The 18848-nt window shown below is 53.8% G+C and overlaps 1 protein-coding gene across 4 annotated transcripts in view; it reads left to right on the top strand.

Annotated features, from left to right (window-relative positions):
• The window catches only part of DPYSL5 (dihydropyrimidinase like 5), a 103900-nt gene that overhangs the window by 81340 nt on the left and 3712 nt on the right, over nucleotides 1–18848 (top strand). For all 4 annotated transcript variants that reach the window (XM_004451480.4, XM_023586843.3, XM_058287745.2 and 1 more), the window contains exons 8-12: nucleotides 523–679; nucleotides 5007–5148; nucleotides 6352–6494; nucleotides 8021–8228; nucleotides 16463–16631. In XM_004451480.4, coding sequence (XP_004451537.1) covers nucleotides 523–679; nucleotides 5007–5148; nucleotides 6352–6494; nucleotides 8021–8228; nucleotides 16463–16631 — 819 coding nt within the window. The remainder of the gene's footprint in view (nucleotides 1–522; nucleotides 680–5006; nucleotides 5149–6351; nucleotides 6495–8020; nucleotides 8229–16462; nucleotides 16632–18848) is intronic.

The raw sequence follows: 18848 nt of genomic DNA on the forward strand, positions 1-18848 counted from the left end.
CCTGATCAGAAGAGAGGACTTCCTGGGTTACTCCCCACATCGCCCTCCTCGCCCCACCCCTGCCTCTCCCCGGGGTGAGGCCCTCTGCAGTGTCCCCCGCCCCGGGCTGCTGTCCCGGCCTCCTGGCTGGGCCCCTACCTCCGTCTCCCTGCCCCCAGCCCCCGCTGCGGATGCCATCCCCGTCGTTCTTCCTAAAGCCGCTCACAGTTCCCGCCTGTTCAAAGCCAGGGGCTTCCCTGGTGGTCGCAGGAAACGGTCCAGCCGCTCCTTCGCGCAGTGGTGGCGTCCTCCACGCCCGTCCCACCCCACGCATCCTCCCCCGGCCCCACTCACCGTCTTCCCGCCTCGGTGCCCGGCCCTTGCCGCGCCTTGCCCAGAGTCCCCTTGAACACCCCGGACCTGAACCCACCTGGTGAGCGGGACGAGCCCCTCCTGCCCCGGCGTCAGCTCCCTCACCGGTCACGAGAGGCTCGGGCTGGCTCGGGGGCCTCCCAGCTTCACTTTGGACCCTTTTCCTTCCAGGGAAGGTGGTGCTGGCCGAGACCACCACGGCGCACGCCACGCTGACGGGCTTGCACTACTACCACCAGGACTGGTCGCACGCGGCCGCCTATGTCACGGTGCCGCCCCTGCGGCTGGACACCAACACCTCGACCTACCTCATGAGCCTGCTGGCCAAGTGAGGCGCCACAGGGCCCCCCGCCGCACTCGGGGCTCGCGGGGCCTGGGAAGACGGCACCGAGGCCTCCCCCGGCGTGACCTGGGCTGGGCCCCCTTCTGCCCGCGGGGTGGTTTTGCTGTGTTTGTCCCCCCCGGAGCCCACACAGGGGGGCCAGCCTGTTGGGCCTCCGTGCTCACTTGGTGGGTGGTGAGCGCTTCTGGGGGCATGAGAGGAAAGAGCTTACAAAAAGCACCAACCGTGGATTTTCAGCACTCCAGGGGACATTGAAAGCTTATCCTGAAGCCCCCGGGGAGGTTGCAGGAGGGGGTCTCTGACTTCTCCGAGAATGTGTGTGGACCTCTGTCTCTCTTTTTTTGCCGCCTCTCCCTCTTCTCATTTCTTCACTCTTGTGTTTCTCTCCTTGTGTGTCTCTCTCTTCCTGTGTGTTTTCCCTCCTTTGGCCTTTTCCCTTTTTTCTTCTTCACCTCTTCCAACTTTCTCCTCATACCTTCCTTTTCTCCAGCTCCTCTTTTTTCTCATACCACTTTTCCCTGCTTCGGACCTGACCTCAACAAAATGGTTTCATGAGCAGCCTGAATTTGGTTTGTTTTGTCGCAATAACTGCTTACAGCTTCTCTCTCCCCTAGTGAGCTTTTGGGCAGATGCCGTGACTTTGCCTCTTCACTCTCAGTTATTAAAGTTCAATCCAGTTTAAAAGTCACCCTCCTGCCCTTCCCACTGCCAGCTTGGGGAGGGGAAGGGGGGGATTCAGGAAAAAAGGAGGGGAACTCATCTCCTCACCCAGAAACCCCTCTCTGGGCTCATTCCTTAGTTGTTGCTGCTTCTCAGGTGAAAGGTGACTGACCTTTGGGGTCCTCCCAGGCAGGCCCCACGTCCAGATGTGGGCTCTCCATGCTCCACCCTGCACAGTCCCTGGACAGGCAAGGAGATTCTAGCCCTTCTTCTGGCACATTCCCAGCCCCAGCGGGGTAGCTGGGCCCTCCACCAGCTCCCCTCGTCCCGCGGCACAGAGAGGCCCAGAAGCAGGCCAGCTGATCCGCCGTGGACACGTCTCCTGTCCACAGGATCATTTCTTCATATGTCCCCTCCCTTAGCTTTGGGGTGGCCAGGGGAGAGAGGGGCTGGGGCAGCGCCTTAGCCCTGTGGGGGGGCGCATCCCGCCAACGCTTCCTCTCGCTCTCTGGTCCCTGCCTGGGCTGCTCTGATGGCTTCAGGGTGGCGTTAGGGAACGCCGCCTCCAGGGGGGTGGTGAGGGGTGCTGAGGGAGCTGACCAGCCCTAGTGGAAGGCGGCCGTCTTTAGGGGCTGGGGCATTATGTTCATCCGCCTCCTTAGCTTTTTTCAGTCCTGACTGCCAATAAGGCACCGGACAGTTCCCACTCAGCTTCCTGTTACCTTAACACCCTGAAGAGTGGAGGGGAAGGGGGAGTCCTCCGTGAGAGGAGCGCAGCGGGAGGGCACGTGGCCTCAGTGCAGGAGGCCCCCACGGAGGGTGGCCCGGCCTTGGCGCGGTGGCCCCGGCGTCAGTGTGGCGGCCGGCACCTGCAGCTCTCAGAGCTTTCACCCAGGGGAGAGGGTAAGAGAGGACGAAGGGAGGAATGCTAGGTCAGCTCTTACTTTTCAAAATGCCCTTCACTGGGAAAAACCAGCCTCCTTCCCATCATTGTCCACACAACCAAAACATGCCAGGATCGAGAGCCCACTTCAAATAATTAGGGCTTATTTCCAAGGTCGAAGAACCTTTTCAAACATCTCTGCTTGCTACAGGCAAATTTACTGAAAGAAAAAAAAAGGTAATAATTCCTACAGTTCTGGATAAAAATGATGGTGCCCAAATCAGCACAAATTCAGATAGGCTTAAAAAAAGTCTTATTAGTTTTGAATAATTTAAATTTTTATATCTAGCCTGTTTTGTCACAGTCGCTTAAATTATTTTTATACATTCTGTTTATTTAAATGGAATTGTAATTTCATGCGTATGAGAGTACTTTGAATCCCTTTTTAGTCAGTGCATGTAGTATGTGCTATTTTGTAGGACTTGGAGCATTATTGTAATATTTTAATTATTTATAGGAGTTGATTATTGCTATAATTCTGCTTTTATGACACATGGTTGGTTATAATTTCTATGATGCAAAATAGTGGATAAAGAACCCAGAGCCCAATTACCATGTTCCTAAGACAATATGAGCTGCTTGATAATGATCTACTTCATGATGTGATTTCATAGGCTGTATTAGAAAAAAAAATGCAGTCTGCATTTATATTTAAAATCGGACTTCTTAAAGGGACCAGCATTTTTCCATTTGAAAATGTAGAATTTTAAAGTACGTACCAAAGCCAAGTGTGTTTAAAATTAATAGCGTTTGGGTGGATGTTTCGTATCTTCTGGTCCAGGGCCTCACCAGGAGGCCTCAGAACCTTCTGGAATGTGGACGTGCCCATAGCACCTGCTGGAAGGGCACCTGCTTGGGTCTGTGTTCAGGAAACTGTGATTTCAGAACAGGAGTTGAGCCGGGGGCCCCTGGTGGTGGGACCATCTGTTCCATGCCCTGCCCAGGGAGCTGAAGGACCCTGAGGAGATGATGAAAAACCCCTGCGGAGTCCAGAGAAAGGGGGGACCCTCGGGGACCCCAGAACATTCCTGCCACTCTGTGGAAGAGTCTCTGAGAGGGCCCAGAGCTGCCTCTTTCAGCCCAGGGACATTTCAGGCCACAGGAGGAGCCACGTCTTCTCACCGTCCACGTGGCCAAGGCCGTTAACCGCTTGGCAAGAGCAGTGACGGCTGAGCCCCCCAGGCACGGTGGCCTGCCCGGGAGTCACCGAGAGCTCAGGACTCTGCCTCCTCACCGAGTCACAGGGTGCTTCTGTGCCCAGATTCCTCTTCTGGAGTGGGCAGGCCCCCGCGCACTCACAAGGCTTTGGTGCCCCCCACGGAGTAAAGCGAGACCCCCTCCTCCGACCCCACGGGGTGAAGCGAGGCCCCCTCCTCTGACCCCACGGGGTGAAGCGAGACCCCTCCTCCGGCCCCACGGGGTGAAGCGAGACCCCCTCCTCCGACCCCACAGGGTGAAGCAAGACCCCCCTCCTCCGGCCCCACGGGGTGAAGCGAGACCCCTCCTCCGGCCCCACGGGGTGAAGTGAGGCCCCCTCCTACCCCCGGGGCCGCACCAAGTGGTCCCTGCAGTCACCCTGCTCAAGCCAGGCCCATGCCCGTGCCCCCTGGCACGTCTGCCCCGGGGCTGCCCCGCTGCCCCTCACCACCCGCCTCCGCGTCTGGCGGAGGGTCTGCTGGCGTGCGCGCTCTCTCTGACCCGAGCTCCTCGCTGACCCCGGAGCCCGTTTCAGGGGAGCAGCCTAAACGCGCTTTGGGAGGACACGGGCCGTGGGTGACCGACGCAGCGGCAGCGAGCCTGGTGACCTGCACGCGGTCGTGGGTGCCCTGAGGCAGCCCCCTCCTCTGTGTTCTGTGCTGCCTGCCCCCTCCCCTTCCGGGCCGTTGGCTCCGGAGCCAAGGGATGAGGCTGTGGCTCCAGGTCACTTAGCAGAGCTCACCACGAGCTGGTGGATGTTGCAAGGCCGTGCCTGCTGTCGGCCGGGACCGGTGGGGGTGGCTGAGGGACAGGTGGCCTTAATTCCCAAGAGTAAGCCCACCGCCATCATCTCGCTTCGGCTAAACCCTTCGTCCAGTTTTTCTCTGCACACTGTCATACTTTTTTTTAAAGATTTATTTATTTCTCTCCCCTCACCCCGCCCACCACCCTGTTGTCTGCTCTTGTGTTCCTTCGCTGTGTGTTCTTCTGACTCCTTATTCTCGGCGGCACTGAGAATCTGTGTCTCTCTGTTGCGTCAGCTCTCAGTGTGTGCGGCGCCACTCCTGGGTGGGCTGCACTTTTTTTCGCATAGGGAGGCTCAATGCAGGGCACACTCCGTGGGGCTCCCCTACACGGGGGATGCCCCTGTGTGGCACGGCACTCCTTGCGCGCATCAGCACTGCACGTGGGCCAGCTCACCACACGGGTCAGGAGGCCCTGGGTTCAAACCCTGGACCTCCCATGCGGTAGGCGGACACTCTATCAGTCGAGCCACATCCGCTTCCCATGTCATAACTCTTAAAAGATAGACGTCCCCAGAGGCCCTCTCCATTGTCCCCTGGATCACTGGCAGAATGTGCCCATTCTGTGGACAGTAAACTGAGAATCCTACAGCAGCTCAGCACGTAGCTCCTGAGTGATTCCCAAGCCAAGACTGTTCTCTGTCCCTGTCCCCTACCCTCCCGCGTGCCGGCCCCCTCCCCTCACCCGGCTCTTCCCTTCTCTGCCCAGTGACACCCTGAACTTCGTGGCATCAGACCACCGGCCGTTCACCACGAAGCAGAAGGCGATGGGCAAGGAGGACTTCACCAAGATCCCGCACGGAGCGAGCGGCGTGCAGGACCGCATGAGTGTCATCTGGGAGAGGGGGGTGGTGAGTGTTCTGGAGCCTTCCCTGCTCGAGCCCTAAGTAAGAGGTTTTTACTCCAGGGGATCCTGTCAAAGTTTTCAGGAGCTTCTTGCTTTGCTCAGAAACAAAACAGGAAATGACATTTTTTTTTCCTTACTAGAAAGGTAAGAAGGCCTATTAAAGAAATTTGGAAAACACAGAAAAGTATAAGAAAAAAAAAAATCTCCCATCATTTCATACCTTAAAAATTACCACTATTTATTAACATTCTGGTATACAACATTTCATTCTGGTCTGTTTTTCTTTGCTTGGACTATCCATTACTTCTTTTTTTTTCTCTTTATTATCCATTACTTTTAACAACTGGACTCTTTTTTGTTGTTGTTGTTTGTTTGTTTCATACCATATCTTGAATAACTTACTGTACCAGTAAAAATTTGAAGTCTTTTAAAAAGATCTTTCGCAATGGCTGCATACTTTTTCCTTCAATGGAAGTACCATACTCTGTTTAATCATTCCCTGGTGTTCAGAACTTTAGGGTGTTCCCAAAGTTTACATTTACAAATAAATGCTCCAGAGAATCTCTTTGCTCAGGAGGATATGTCAGCACTTCCGATTATTTCCCTAGGGTGGATTCCTGGAAGTGGATTTCTGGGCCAAAGGATCTGAACATGTTCAAGGCTTTTGAGAGATGTTGTCTCCTTGCTTTTCAAAAAACTTAGGGACTGGGACTTCCTTTGAATACCACCTGTTGTTCTCATGAAGATTAAGTATTTTGGGTTGTGACCCATCATGGATTAGATGCAGCAAAGAACATGAGCCCTAGAGAGATTGCAAGTCCTCAAGTCTAAGCTACCAGCTTAGGGAAGGCTCATGAGCTGGTTCAACAAATCCCCCTTGAAGAAAGTCCCCATGGGTGGGTGGCTGGGGCAGTAAGTGCTTTTCTAGAGCACAGAATAAATACGGGAGGATCCTGATCCAGCCTCACGGGCATATGAGTAGAGTTGGTTCTATAAAGAGGAGGGTGGGCAGCCCTTTGGAACAAAGGCCCCCTAACCTTTTGGAGCCAGTTGGAAGAGAAGGGAACCAGGGAGCGCATGGAACCGAGCCGAGCATGTCCGCTCGTCTGAGCTGGTAGCTACCTCCTTAGAACCGTGGCTCCAGCAACTGAACTAAAAGGCCACATCGCCTTGGGTGTGTGCATTTGACACTTTTGTCATGCTGCAGGTTGGAGGCAAGATGGACGAGAACCGTTTCGTGGCGGTTACCAGTTCCAACGCAGCCAAGATTCTCAACCTGTACCCTCGCAAGGGCCGCATCATCCCTGGAGCTGACGCCGACGTGGTGGTGTGGGACCCAGAAGCCACAAAGTAAGATTTGCTGCTAGTCTCCAGGGCGAGAGGGACTCGGGACTTTAAGGAACCTGTCTTACAGAACTCTCAAGGCAAATCATCTTTGTGCTGCTTACAACACAGAGAAGGGTTACCCCGGGCGTGTGTTCAGTGCAATATTTGCGTGCCTACTGTATGCCAGGCACTAGGAATGCAGCAATGAGCAAGATATTGAGCCCCGCTCCAAATGGAGCTCCATCTGCACGGCACTTAACAGTTTGCAAAGGTGTCTCACATCTGTTTTCTCATTCGATTTCTTTTCTTAAGCTTTTTATTTTTTGAAGCAATGTCAAACTTACAGGACAGTTGCAAAAACAATATAAAACCCAAGCAGAAAATTTCAACAACATACTCCCCACCCAGATACCAAGATCTACCAATTTTAACCTTTTTTTTTTTCAATTTTAACATTTTGCCACATTTGTTGTATCATTCCAGCTATCTTTCTATGTTTCTGTCTGTTTTCTAAACATTTGAGAGGAGCTGTGTAGTGTACATCATGCTCCTTAAACACATACTTCCCTGTACATTTCCTAAGCACAAGGACATTCACTTATTTAGCCCCCTTGAGAAGTTAGCAAGTTCACGAACTTTAACATTAATGTAAAGCTTCATCTATATTCCAGTTTTATTCATGTGTCCCAATAATGTCCCTATGAGCCTTTTCCATTATTAGATCCAGGATCATGGATTGCATTTAATTGCCATTGTGTATGTGCATGTATATATATAATTTTTTAAATCAGTTATGGAGATACATACAACCTCAACTTTCCCATCTCAACCCCACAGCTCTCAGGGGCACTCAAGCCTGGAATTCCTATTTCCATTTTACCATTAAGGAAGCTCAGATCCAGAGAAGGAGAGGGGCTCCCCCACTTCACGGAGCTAATAAGGGGCTGAACCGGAGACGGGTGTTCCAGTGCTCCACTCTGGGCTCTTCCGCCCATTCTCTGCTTCTCTAATTAAAGGTTAGGCTGCCCTCGAGGGCACGGACCTGGCACCCACAGCCCTAGAGAAAGCACACTGAGTGAATAAATGACGTGTGTCAGGAGTTACTGGCACCACAGAGCCAAAGCAGTCATCTCTTGTAAAGCACCATTTTCACTCAGAGATTTGGGGCAGGGAAGATAGGAATCAATTTTTAATATTACAACAAATTTCTTTCATTCACTCAACAAATAGCTCTTGATTTTCTTGGTTGCCAGGCACTTTTCTAGGTGCTGGGGATAGAGCAGCAAACAACATAGACAAAACGGTGCCGAGGTTTTGAAGATAAAAAGCTGACCGCAAGGGGGTTCCCCCGTGCGCCCCCCTGCCCCTCCTTTCCTGGACACCTGCCCTGCCCTCTCCTGTAGGGGACGTGAGAAGCTCCCACCCGCATCCCAGTGCTGGCCCCAGGTCTGGCCGGTGGTGATGGCCAGTGGAGTGGAGAGGCCCCTCGAGCGTGACCCCTGCCCCTGAGCCCCCCTCAGCTCCCTCCCCCGCCGTTGTCTCCCCACCAGGACCATCTCAGCCAGCACCCAGGTGCAGGGAGGAGACTTCAACCTGTACGAGAACATGCGCTGCCACGGCGTGCCGCTGGTCACCATCAGCCGGGGGCGCGTCGTGTACGAGAACGGCGTCTTCATGTGCGCCGAGGGCACCGGCAAGTTCTGTCCCCTGAGGTCTTTTCCAGACACCGTCTACAAGAAGCTGGTGCAGAGGGAGAAGGTAAAGCGGCGGAGAGGGAGGAAGCCGTGTGGGGAGAGGGCGGAGGTCGCCGTCGGGGGCATCTTTAAGATGGTTTTAGATCTTTTTCCACGCAGTCCTCTTGCCTGGCGCGGTCTCAGCCCAGGTGGTCCAGCCACAACTCACTTTGGGGACAACTGACTAGTGGAAAAGGAACAGCTGTGATGAAATGAAATTCGCCGGGAAGTGTTGCCCGTTTTCCTGCCCCTTTCCCTTACCCTGTCTCTAGACAAGTCTTCCAGTCCCTCGGACCTGAGTTCACGTTTTCCCTGGAAGTGATCTTTCCCTGCAAACCCCTTGGGACTGCAGGAAGTTAGGTGGGCCTGGCTGAGCCTGGGTCCCCCAGCACTAGGAAATGGTGAGACCAAGTCTGGGCTTACACTGCTGCATGGGGTGGCCCTGGAGCCTGACCTCGAGGGTCCCCACAGTCCCGTGAGTCCGTCGGCGTCCTGGGTGTCCACTCAAGGTTTGGCCCGCACCTCCTCCCGGGTGCCCCCCTCCTCGGCTGGGGAATGAACGGGGTACGCACGTTTCCTGGGCCATGAGTCGGATTATGCAGGTTTCCATTCCCCATCTTGGATTGCGTGATGGTATTTTAAGTGATCAGGCCAATGGGGAGGTCCGAGTTCCTGAAGGCACAGGAGGGGACTGTGAGCACATCTGTGACAGCCGAGCTCTCCTGCTGCGCAGGTTTCACAGGGGCCTTTGGGTTACTGTGCTCGCTTCCCTCCCATTCTGGGTGAGTGAAACTTATACTGAACATCCATCACCTAAAGCATAAGAGTAAATGGGGGAGCAGATGTAGCTCAGACGGTTGAGTGCCTGCTTCCCATGTGCAAGGTCCCAGCTTAGATCCCAGGTACCTCCTAAAAAGAAACAAAGGTGGGAAGCGGACTTGGCCCAATGGATAGGGCGTCCGTCTACCACATGGCAGGTCCGCAGTTCAAACCCCGGGCCTCCTTGACCTGTGTGGAGCTGGCCCATGCGCAGTGCTGATGCGCACAAGGAGTGCCGTGCCACACAGGGGTGTCCCCGCGTAGGGGAGCCCCACACGCAAGGAATGTGTCCTGTAAGGAGAGCTGCCCAGCGCGAAAGAAAGTGCAGCCTGCCCAGGAATGGTGCCGCCCACACAGAGAGCTGACACAGAAAGATGATGCAACAAAAAGAAACATGGATTCCTGGTGCCACTGATAACGATAGAAGCAGTCACAGAAGAACACACAGCGAATGGACAGAGAGAACAGACAACTGGGGGGGAAGAGGGAAGGGAGAGAAATTTAAAAAAAAAAGAAAGAAACAAAGGAAAAAAACAGCTCTTATTGGGGAGTGGATGTAGCTCAGTGACTGAGCACCTGGGTTCAAGCCCTGGTACCACCAGTCCCCCCCCCCCAAAAAAAAGAGTAGGGAAGCAGACGTGGCTCAACAGATAGAGCATCCGCCTACCATATGGGAGGTCCAGGTTCAAAGCCAGGGCCCCCTGGTCCATGTGGTGAGCTGGCCCACGCACAGTGCTGCTGCATACAAGGAGTGCTGTGCCACCCAGGAGTCCCCCTTGTAGGGGAGCGCCACATGCAAGGAGTGCGCCCCGCAAAGCCACCCCATGTGAAAAAAGCTCAGCTCACCCAGGAGTGGTGCCGCACACACGGAGAGCTTATGCAGCAAGATGGCGCAACAGAAAAGAGACGCAGTTTCCCGGTGCCACCTGACAATGCAAGCAGCCACAAAAGAACACACAGTGAATGGACACAGAGAGCAGACAATGGGGGAGAAGGGGAGAGAAAGAAATAAAATAAATCTTTATTTAAAAAAAAGTAAGTGGAGCATATTAATACCAGTAGATCAGCCCTGCTGACAAGTGTTTCATGTGAGAGGGCTCACGGCTTTCGGAGGACCTCAGAACCCTTCTCTCCCAGAGGCCACAAAGGAAGAAATCCAGGCCAGATCGACGGGGGGAGGCAGGGAGCAGGAAAAAGCGTGGCTTTAGTTATCACGGTGTTAAATCCAAAAGCCAGGCAGGTCTCACGCTCAGGTCAGCAAACGGCCCCATCTGCACCGTGCCCCCACACGCGGGCAATGGGCGGGAGACCCCAGCCCCACCTCCAGAGGATGTGCCAGAAGGAGCGTGAAGAACCAAGCATTCACGCTCAAGAATATCCCACAACAGGATGGCTGCAGTCACACCAGTGGAAAACAACGAGCACTGGGGATGCAGAACCCTCGTAGTGGCTGGAAGGAACATTAAATGGTGCGGCCACGTCAGAAAAGTGTGGGTAATTCCTCAAAGTGTTAAACACAGACTTACCATATAACCCAGCAATTCCACTCTGTGGCTTATACCACATTTGTCCACACAGAAAAAAAAAGTAGAAACACCCCAAATGGCCATCAACTGATGAGCGGATAATCAGTATATACCTATACAAGGGGATATTATTCAACCATAAAAAAGGAGTGACGGGAAACGGACTTGGCCCAGTGGTTAGGGCGTCCGTCTACCACATGGGAGGTCCGCGGTTCAAACCCTGGGCCTCCTTGACCCGTGTGGAGCTGGCCCACGCGCAGTGCTGATGTGCGCAAGGAGTGCCGTGCCACGCAGGGGTGTCCCCACGTAGGGCAGCCCCACGTGCAAGGAGTGCGCCCCGTAAGGAGAGCCGCCCAGCGTGAAAGAAAGTGCAGCCTGCCCAGGAACGGCGCCGCCCACACTTCCCGTGCCGCTGAGGACAACAGAAGCGGACAAAGAAACAAGACGCAGCAAATAGACACAGAGAACAGACAAATGGGGGAGGGGGGGAATTAAGTAAATAAATAAATCTTTAAAAAAAAAAAAAAAAAGAAAAAGTTTAAAAAAAAAAAAAAAAAAGGAGTGACGTTCTGACACCTGCCACAACGGGGACAACCCTTGAGAGCGTGCTAAGTGAGGGAAGCCAGGCACAGAAGGCTGCATACTGTTTGATTCCATTTATAGGAAATGCCCAGAAGAGGCAAATCCATTGACAGAAAGTAGACAAGTGGGTGTTTAGAACTGGGGCAGGGGGGTGGGGGGCGTGGAGAATGGGGAGTGATTGCCAACAGGTGCGGAGTTCTTCTTGGGGTGATGGAAATGTTCTGGAATTAGATAGTGGTGATGGTCGTAGAACCTCTTGCCTATGCTAAAAAACACTGAATTGTATACTTGAAAATAGTGAATTTTAGAGTATGTGAATTAGATCTCAATTTCTAAAAAATGAACACTGATGATAGTTCTGTGGCCTTCCCTCAAAGGATATTTGAGGGAAAATGTTTTAAGCCATCCCTACAAAAATGTGAAATAAATACTAGTGCACAGGGGACCGCTCCTGGGCCAGCCAGGGGGAGGAACGGTGGCCTCCAGCACTCAGTTCGAAGGACGCTTCCCCTGGGTCCCCTGGTCAAAAGCCTCATGACCAATCTAAGAAAGAGAGGTTTGAGGAAAAGGCACCGACTGGGTGCTCGGCACCCTCACACTGTGGTGTAAAAGGTGCCCGTCTCGGAGGGCCTCCTGGGCCCCTTGTGTTCCCAAAATACTGCAGAGGAAAATCGGAAATTCTTGAAGATCCTTTTGCACTCTCACAATGCAGCACCTCTGCCGAATCCAAGGAGAGCCTTGGAGACCCAGCACTGCGAAGAGGTACCGAAGTCAGGAGGTCCCGCTTAGACTTTTTGTGTGTGTTTCTAGTTGTTGTTTTGGTTTGTCTTTTGTGTCCCTCTTAGACTTAATGTTCTTTAGTTGAGAGAACCTGAAGTTCTCCCTCTGGGAGTTGTGGTGGATGTCTGCTTGGTCTCCCCAGCAACCTACCTAGTCCAGAAATGACACCCCCCTTCCTTCGGGGCAACAGTTTCTTTCCCCACTTTGACCTTGGGGCTGCCAATTTCCAAGCGCTGCTTCTCTTTGGAGTGGGAAGCACCTGGCCCAAGCTGGCTGTAGCAATTTGATATTGTTTATAAATTCCAAAAATAGATAGTGGATTATGTTTGTAAACTGGTTTGTTCCTCTGGACATACTAGATTATACTGGATTCAGAGGTTTCACTTTTACTTGATTAAATAATGGTTAAAGCTTTGATTGGGTCACATCAGTGGGACCCTGAGTCCCTGCCCCCTTGGTAGGTGGGAACTCACAGAAAAACCACACTGCAGAGAAGGGAGTTTGGAATTTTTGAGCTGGAGCCCAGGGAAGTGAACACACAGAAGAATACAGAGGAATAGATACTGCTCTGTAGGTACAGAAACCCTGGGAAGAGAGATGAGCCTAACAGCCTATAGCTGCAGCTGAGCCTGGAAAGAGATGAGCCTCCTGCCAGCCTATAGCTGAGACTGGAAGGAGCTGGGACCACAGAGCCTTAAGAGGAAGCAGGAAGGCTGGACCCTCCCAGACATCACCTGCCATCTTGCTCCAACACATGGCCAATGACTGTTGGTGAGAAAGTACCTCTCATGGTACCTCGAGTTGGACTCTTTGGGGTGTGTGACTGTAAGCTTCTACCCCAAATAAGAACCCTTTATAAAAGCCAACAGGTTTCTGGTATTTTGCTTGAGCACCCCTTTGGCTAATACACTGGCCCTATCAGAGTACGTCCCCTGAAATCTGCTAAAGGGACCGAGGGAAGGAAGTCCTTCCTCTGGTGGTGAGGCCGGGTGATCAGCCTAGAAGCTGCAGGAGCTTGCCTTGGGAAGAAAGTGTGAGAATGGAGTCAACTGCCTTCCAGTCTCTGTTCTCACGGCCTCTAGATAGACATGAGGTCTTTGAGTCAGATGGGGCTTGAAACAGTTTTAGAAAGCCCAATTGAGAAAATTTGGTATGGTCAAAACATTACAGATAGCCAGGGAAGATAGTTTATTAAGAACAAGAGGCGGCGGACTTGGCCCAGTGGTTAGGGCATCCGTCTACCACATGGGAGGTCCACGGTTCAAACCCCGGGCCTCCCTGACCCGTGTGGAGCTGGCCCAGGCGCAGTGCTGATGCGCGCAAGGAGTGCCCTGCCACGCAGAGGTGTCCCCCGCGTAGGGGAGCCCCACGCACAAGGAGTGCGCCCCATAAGGAGAGCCGCCCACCACAAAAGAAAGTGCAGCCTGCCCAGGAGTGGCGTTGCACACATGGAGAGCTGACACAGCAAGATGACACAACAAAAAGAAACACAGATTCCCGTGCCGCTGACAACAACAGAAGCGGACAAAGAAGACACAGAAAATAGACACAGAGAACAGACAACCGAGGTGGGGGGAGAGGGGGGGAGAGAAATATATAAATCTTAGGGGAAAAAAAAAAAAAGAACGAGAAACAGCAAGAAACAGGGAAGCAGATGTGGCTCAACTGATAGAACATCTGCTTACCATATGGGAGGTCCAGGGTTCAAACCCAGGGCCTCCTGGTCCATGTGGTGAGCTGGCCCATGCTCAGTGCTGATACACACAAGGAGCTCTGTGCCATGCAGGGGTGTCCCCCGTGTAGGGGAGCCCCATGCTCAAGGAGCATGCCCCGCATTGAGCCACACTGTGCAAAAAAAAAACGCAGCCCACCCAGGAGTGGCGCCACACACACGGAGAGCCAGTGCAGCAAGACGACGCTACAAAAAGAGACACAGATTCCCGGTGCTGCCAAGAATGCAAGCAGACACAGAAGAGCACACAGTAAATGGACACAGAGAGCAGACAATGGAGGGAAGGGGAAAGGGGAGAGAAATAAATAAAAATAAAAATCTGAAAAAAAAAAACAAGAAAGAACTTGGATTCAGCAATAAGTCAAATGTCACGTTGTTTCCTTAGCACCTGGGCGTCAAAATGGACCATATTGTTACATTGAGATGGCAGCCCCCGAGTGCTGGACTTCAGCCAACTCTGTTATCTCACCGCTGTGTGACCTGAGTCAAGTTGCTTAACTCCTCTGGGCCTCAGTGTCTACCTCTGTATTTGATGCTTGTAAAAACACTTCCCTCCTAGAGTTGCGTAAGAAATGTGAAGTCCTTAGATAGCCTCTGGCCCATGATTAGTGCTTAATACTTCCTTCCCCACTTCTCAGAGGGAAAAAATAAGGAAGCAAGTTGGTAGAAAAAATTCAGAAGGAACATTCCAGTGACTCTACTGGGGAGGATACAAACTCAGCCCGGTGTTCCTGTCCCTAAAGCACTTACCATAATAGCCACCTGGAGTCATCAAGAAAAAGCCAGGTTCTCTGGTGCAGCCCTTACACGGCAGAATGCAGGGATGCAGGGAAAAAAAGCTACCCCAAAACCTCATTCTCCAACAGTTACACACACGCGCTTTCTAAAGGGCAGGTGTCTCAGGGGAGAGGTGTTGAGGGCGGGGTACCTGCGGTAGGCTTAACCACCTGGGAGGCGAGGGGCTGTCGGACACCGTCTCGCGAGAAGCCGAGGTACAGGGTGGCTCCATCAGCGTGCGACCGGCAGGTGTGTTCCCACCTCCTGCCTACCTGCACCCCAGCCCCCTGCCCCAAGGCCAGGATGCCAAAGTGCAGCTTAAAGGCCAAACCAATGTATGAGTCAGAGTTCTCTAGGGAAACAGATTCAACAAGGAACATCTGTCAATAGTACGTGGTTTTTGTAAGAGTCTCTCACGCAGCCGTGGGGATGCACAAGTCCAGGTTCCCCAGGCAGGCTGCAACCAGGGGCTGCAGTGAAGGTTCTGCATGAGTTTTGGGAGACCCCGGCTGTCCAAAGACGAGCTAGGAAATACTCAATGCTGGAATCACTTCCCCTTTTAAGGCATTCAACTGATTGGGTTAAGCGTCACTCACTGCTAATGGCAATCTCCCTGATTGATGTAATTATAACCAGCTATCTATGATTTACCACTGCAGTAAAGTCAATGGAGACTAAAGTCCATAAATGCCCTTGTGTTACAGTTAGCCCAGTGCTTGCTTGACCAAACAACTGGGCACAATTACCTGGCCAAATTGACACAATAGGCTAGCTCTCACACCAGGCCAGGTTTGAAGTTCAGAGGATGGGGCCAAATCTATAGTTCTGCTGTTGGAGAACAGGACGGAATGCATAGGCTGAATGCCTTTAAGAAATCCCCGTAGCTCTTGTTTCTTTCTACAAGATTTTTGATAAACATCACAGAGCAAAAGGAGATGGAGGTTACAGCCCATGAGTACCTGGGCTGTAGGTTCAGACCATGAACTTGCTCTAGAACACTCTTCTTCAGAGGAGCACTTTTTTTTTTGGTTACGAGTTGTTTTTTATTTATTTCTCCACCTACCCCCCATTGTTTACACTTGCTGTCTACTCTCTGTGCCTGTTCATCTTCTTTTTAGGGGGTACCAGGAACTGAACCCAGGAAATCCCATGTGGGAAGGAGGCTCCCAAATCGCTTGAGCCACCTCCACTCTGTCTTTGTTGTTCTCTCGTGTTTCCTCATTGTGTCTCCTTGTTGCGTCAGCTTGCCACACCAGCCTGTCACATCAGCTTACTGTCTTGCTCACCTTCTTTAGGAGGCACCAGAAACCAAACCTGGGACCTCACGCATGGTAGGCAGGCACCCAACTGCTTGAGCCACATCCGCTTCCCAGAAGAGCACTTTTTAACCCACTGAAGCACCCATAAATAACCTCAACAGTTTCAAGAACAATTGATGTGTTACTTGCCATGTGGCGGAGCAGTTCTAAGAGCTTTGCATACATCAGTTCATTTGAGCTCATCACAACTCGAGGCTGTAGCTGCCATCATCCTTACATCATGAGGGGGGAAACCGAGGCACAGAGCTGAGGTAGCTGGCACGAGGCCACACAGCTTGCACGTGGCAGAGCTGGGCTAATGACCTGGGCATTCGATTCCGGAATAGAGGCTTTTAACTCTGCTGCTTTTGCAAGGAGAGAATTAACTAGAATTGCTTCTGGGGGACTCTACCTCCACGTCCTGTCCACACAGAGTTATCAGATCACAGGAAAAGGCTCTTAGGAGGCTGGCAGGTGAAGGGCTAACATTGCTGCACCTGAGGAAACCAGCGCTGACCGTCAGAAGTCGCCTCGCCCCCTTGGTGAGGGGCAGCCGGGGGCCACCTCCTCTCCACACACGCAAACAAGAAAAGAACTCTCCATCCCAGGCCTGAGGAACCTCTGTCCCGCGCACTAATTTGGGTCGTGAGCAGAGCGGCGGCATCCTGTGAGCCACGGTCGAGTCCCTTGGCTCCGGTGACGGTGTCCCCTTTATCCTTTTCTTTTTCCCTCTATCTTTCACTAGACCTTAAAGGTGAGGGCAGTGGACCGCACCCCCTACCTGGGAGATGTAGCTATTGTGGTGCATCCTGGGAAGAAAGAGATGGGAACACCGCTTGCAGACACCCCGACCCGGCCCGTTACCCGACACGGGGGCATGAGGGACCTGCACGAATCCAGCTTCAGCCTCTCCGGTAAGCGCGACAGCCACTCGGCGCCAGCACCTGACCACGGCAGGCCGAGGGTCGAGGGTCAAGGGTCGGAGGACAGGGGCGCAGGGAGGAGAGGCCCGGCCAGAAGTGGCACTTGGGCCCACTTCTCCCTTCTGGCTCCCCCCTCCCTCCCCTGGGCTGGGTCCACTATTTGAGGCCCACAAATGTTAGAGGAGGGGGCCCCTCCTGGTCTCTGGGGCTCCAACTGCTCCACAGGTCTCGAAGTTCAGATGTCGTCGCCCTTGAAGCAGCCTGAGGGCCCTGCACATAGGGGCTGCCCCAGAGGGGACCTGAATCCAGGGGGCTCCCCCTCTCTGTGGCTTATGGGACTGTACCCCATAAGCCCTCTGCCCAGCCCGTTCCCCCACGCCCCAGCCCCCCTCTTCCAGCCCTCTAAGGCCCCATCACTTCCGCTCTTCCCTGACCCCCCTCCGGCCTGCCCACACCTTTGGCCCACCCTGAGCTGCCTTTTGTCTTCTTGTCTACCAAGAGTTGTGTTATGAATATTTCATTAACTTTGAATAAAACCCTTTTCTCTTCTCTCCCTTCCTTTTTTTTAAAGATTTAATTTTTTTTATTTATTTCTCTGCCCCCCCCCCAGTTGTCTGCTCTGTGTCCATTTGCTGTGTGTTCTTCTGTGCCCACTTGTACTCTTGTCAGCAGCACCAGGAATCTGCGTCTCTTTTTGTTGCGTCATCTTGTGTCAGCTCTCCGTGTGTGCTGCGCCATTCCTGAGCAGGCTCCACTTTTTTTGCACTGGGCAGCTCTCCTTACGGGGCGCACTCCCTGCGTGTGGGGCTCCCCTACGCAGGGGACACCCCTGCATGGAAGGGCACTCCTTGCGTGCATCAGCACTGCATGTGGGCTAGCTCATGACATGGGTCAGGAGGCCCTGGGTTTGAACCCTGGACCTCCCAAGTGGTAGGCGGACACTCTATCTGTTGAGCCGCATCTGCTTCCCTCTCCCTTGACTTCTGACTTCTAGTTGTCCATTGCTCTGTCCCCGGCCTCGTCAGTGTGTAGGCTCTGGGTTCCTTGGAAGTGCCCTGTCCCGCCTCTCAATGCCTGAATCTCCCACACGGGCCGTCCCGCTGCCGCCGACATGCCGAGCCGCATCGCCTCTGGCTCTTGGAGACTTTCAGGCTGTCGACGGGACACGTCTCGGGCCCTGTGTGGTGTTTCGGGGTCCCTGGCCTCACCAGTCATTGCCCTCGGAGGAAGCCAGCAGGGGCTGCGAGGCGCCTGGGGTTCAGCCTCGGGGTAACCCGTGGGCACCACTGGAGAGGAGCAGGGGCCCGAGGCCCCCGGGTGAACGCAGCCCACCGGCCTCCATGCGGGGCTGGGCCCCAGGAGGGGGCTTCCCTGGGGAGCTGAGGCAGAGGGCTCGGGCGTTGGGGCGAGGGGCCGAGGACGGCCTTGCGGGGCTCGTCTGGGCCCCACTGTGTCCCGGGTGTGGCCTGGGGCAGAAGAGGCGGCTACTTCCAGCTCGGGGGGGCTCCTCTCCCCGCCCCGCTCCTCGTCTCGGGGCTGACCTGGCAAGAGTGCGGCTGCTCAGCTGTGAGGGCCGCCGCTGCAGGGAGCCAGAGAGGCATCCCAGGGTACCCGGGGGGGGAGGGTCTCCAAGACCACCCTCCGGGCCAGTGATTGGCTGGAGGGACCCACGGACCTCAGAGAAGCCCTTCCATTCGCCATTGTGGTTTATTACGGCGAAAGGATACGGATTAAAATCAGCAGCGGGGGGAGCGGATGATGAGCATCTGCTTCCCGTGTACGAGGTCCTGGGTTCAATCCCCGGTACCTCCTAAAAAAGCAAACACAAACACCCAACTCTCACCGGGAAGCGGATATATGTCAGGGGATGAGCGCCTGCTTCCCTTGTACAAAGTCCTGGGTCCCATCCCTGGTACCTCCTAAAAAAAAAAAACAAAAATAGCAGCAGGAAAAGGCACACAGGGCAGGGTCCCGGAGACCCCAGGCTCGAGCATCCAGATGTCCCCTCCCCGTGGAGTCACGCAGACAGCGCTTCCTTACCCCAGCAGTGGTGCGTGGCAACGTGCAGAGGACTGCCAACCGGGGACGCCCACCCCAACCTCAGCGTCCACAGTTGTTCTGGGAGGCCGGTCTCATAGGCACGGCTGACCGCCCACGTGGCTGACCTTAGCCTCCAGCCCCTCCAGGCTGGACAAGGGACACCGCCTG

Source organism: Dasypus novemcinctus, chromosome 25, assembly GCF_030445035.2.
Source record: "Dasypus novemcinctus isolate mDasNov1 chromosome 25, mDasNov1.1.hap2, whole genome shotgun sequence".
In the NCBI taxonomy this organism is placed as follows: Eukaryota; Metazoa; Chordata; class Mammalia; order Cingulata; family Dasypodidae; genus Dasypus; species Dasypus novemcinctus.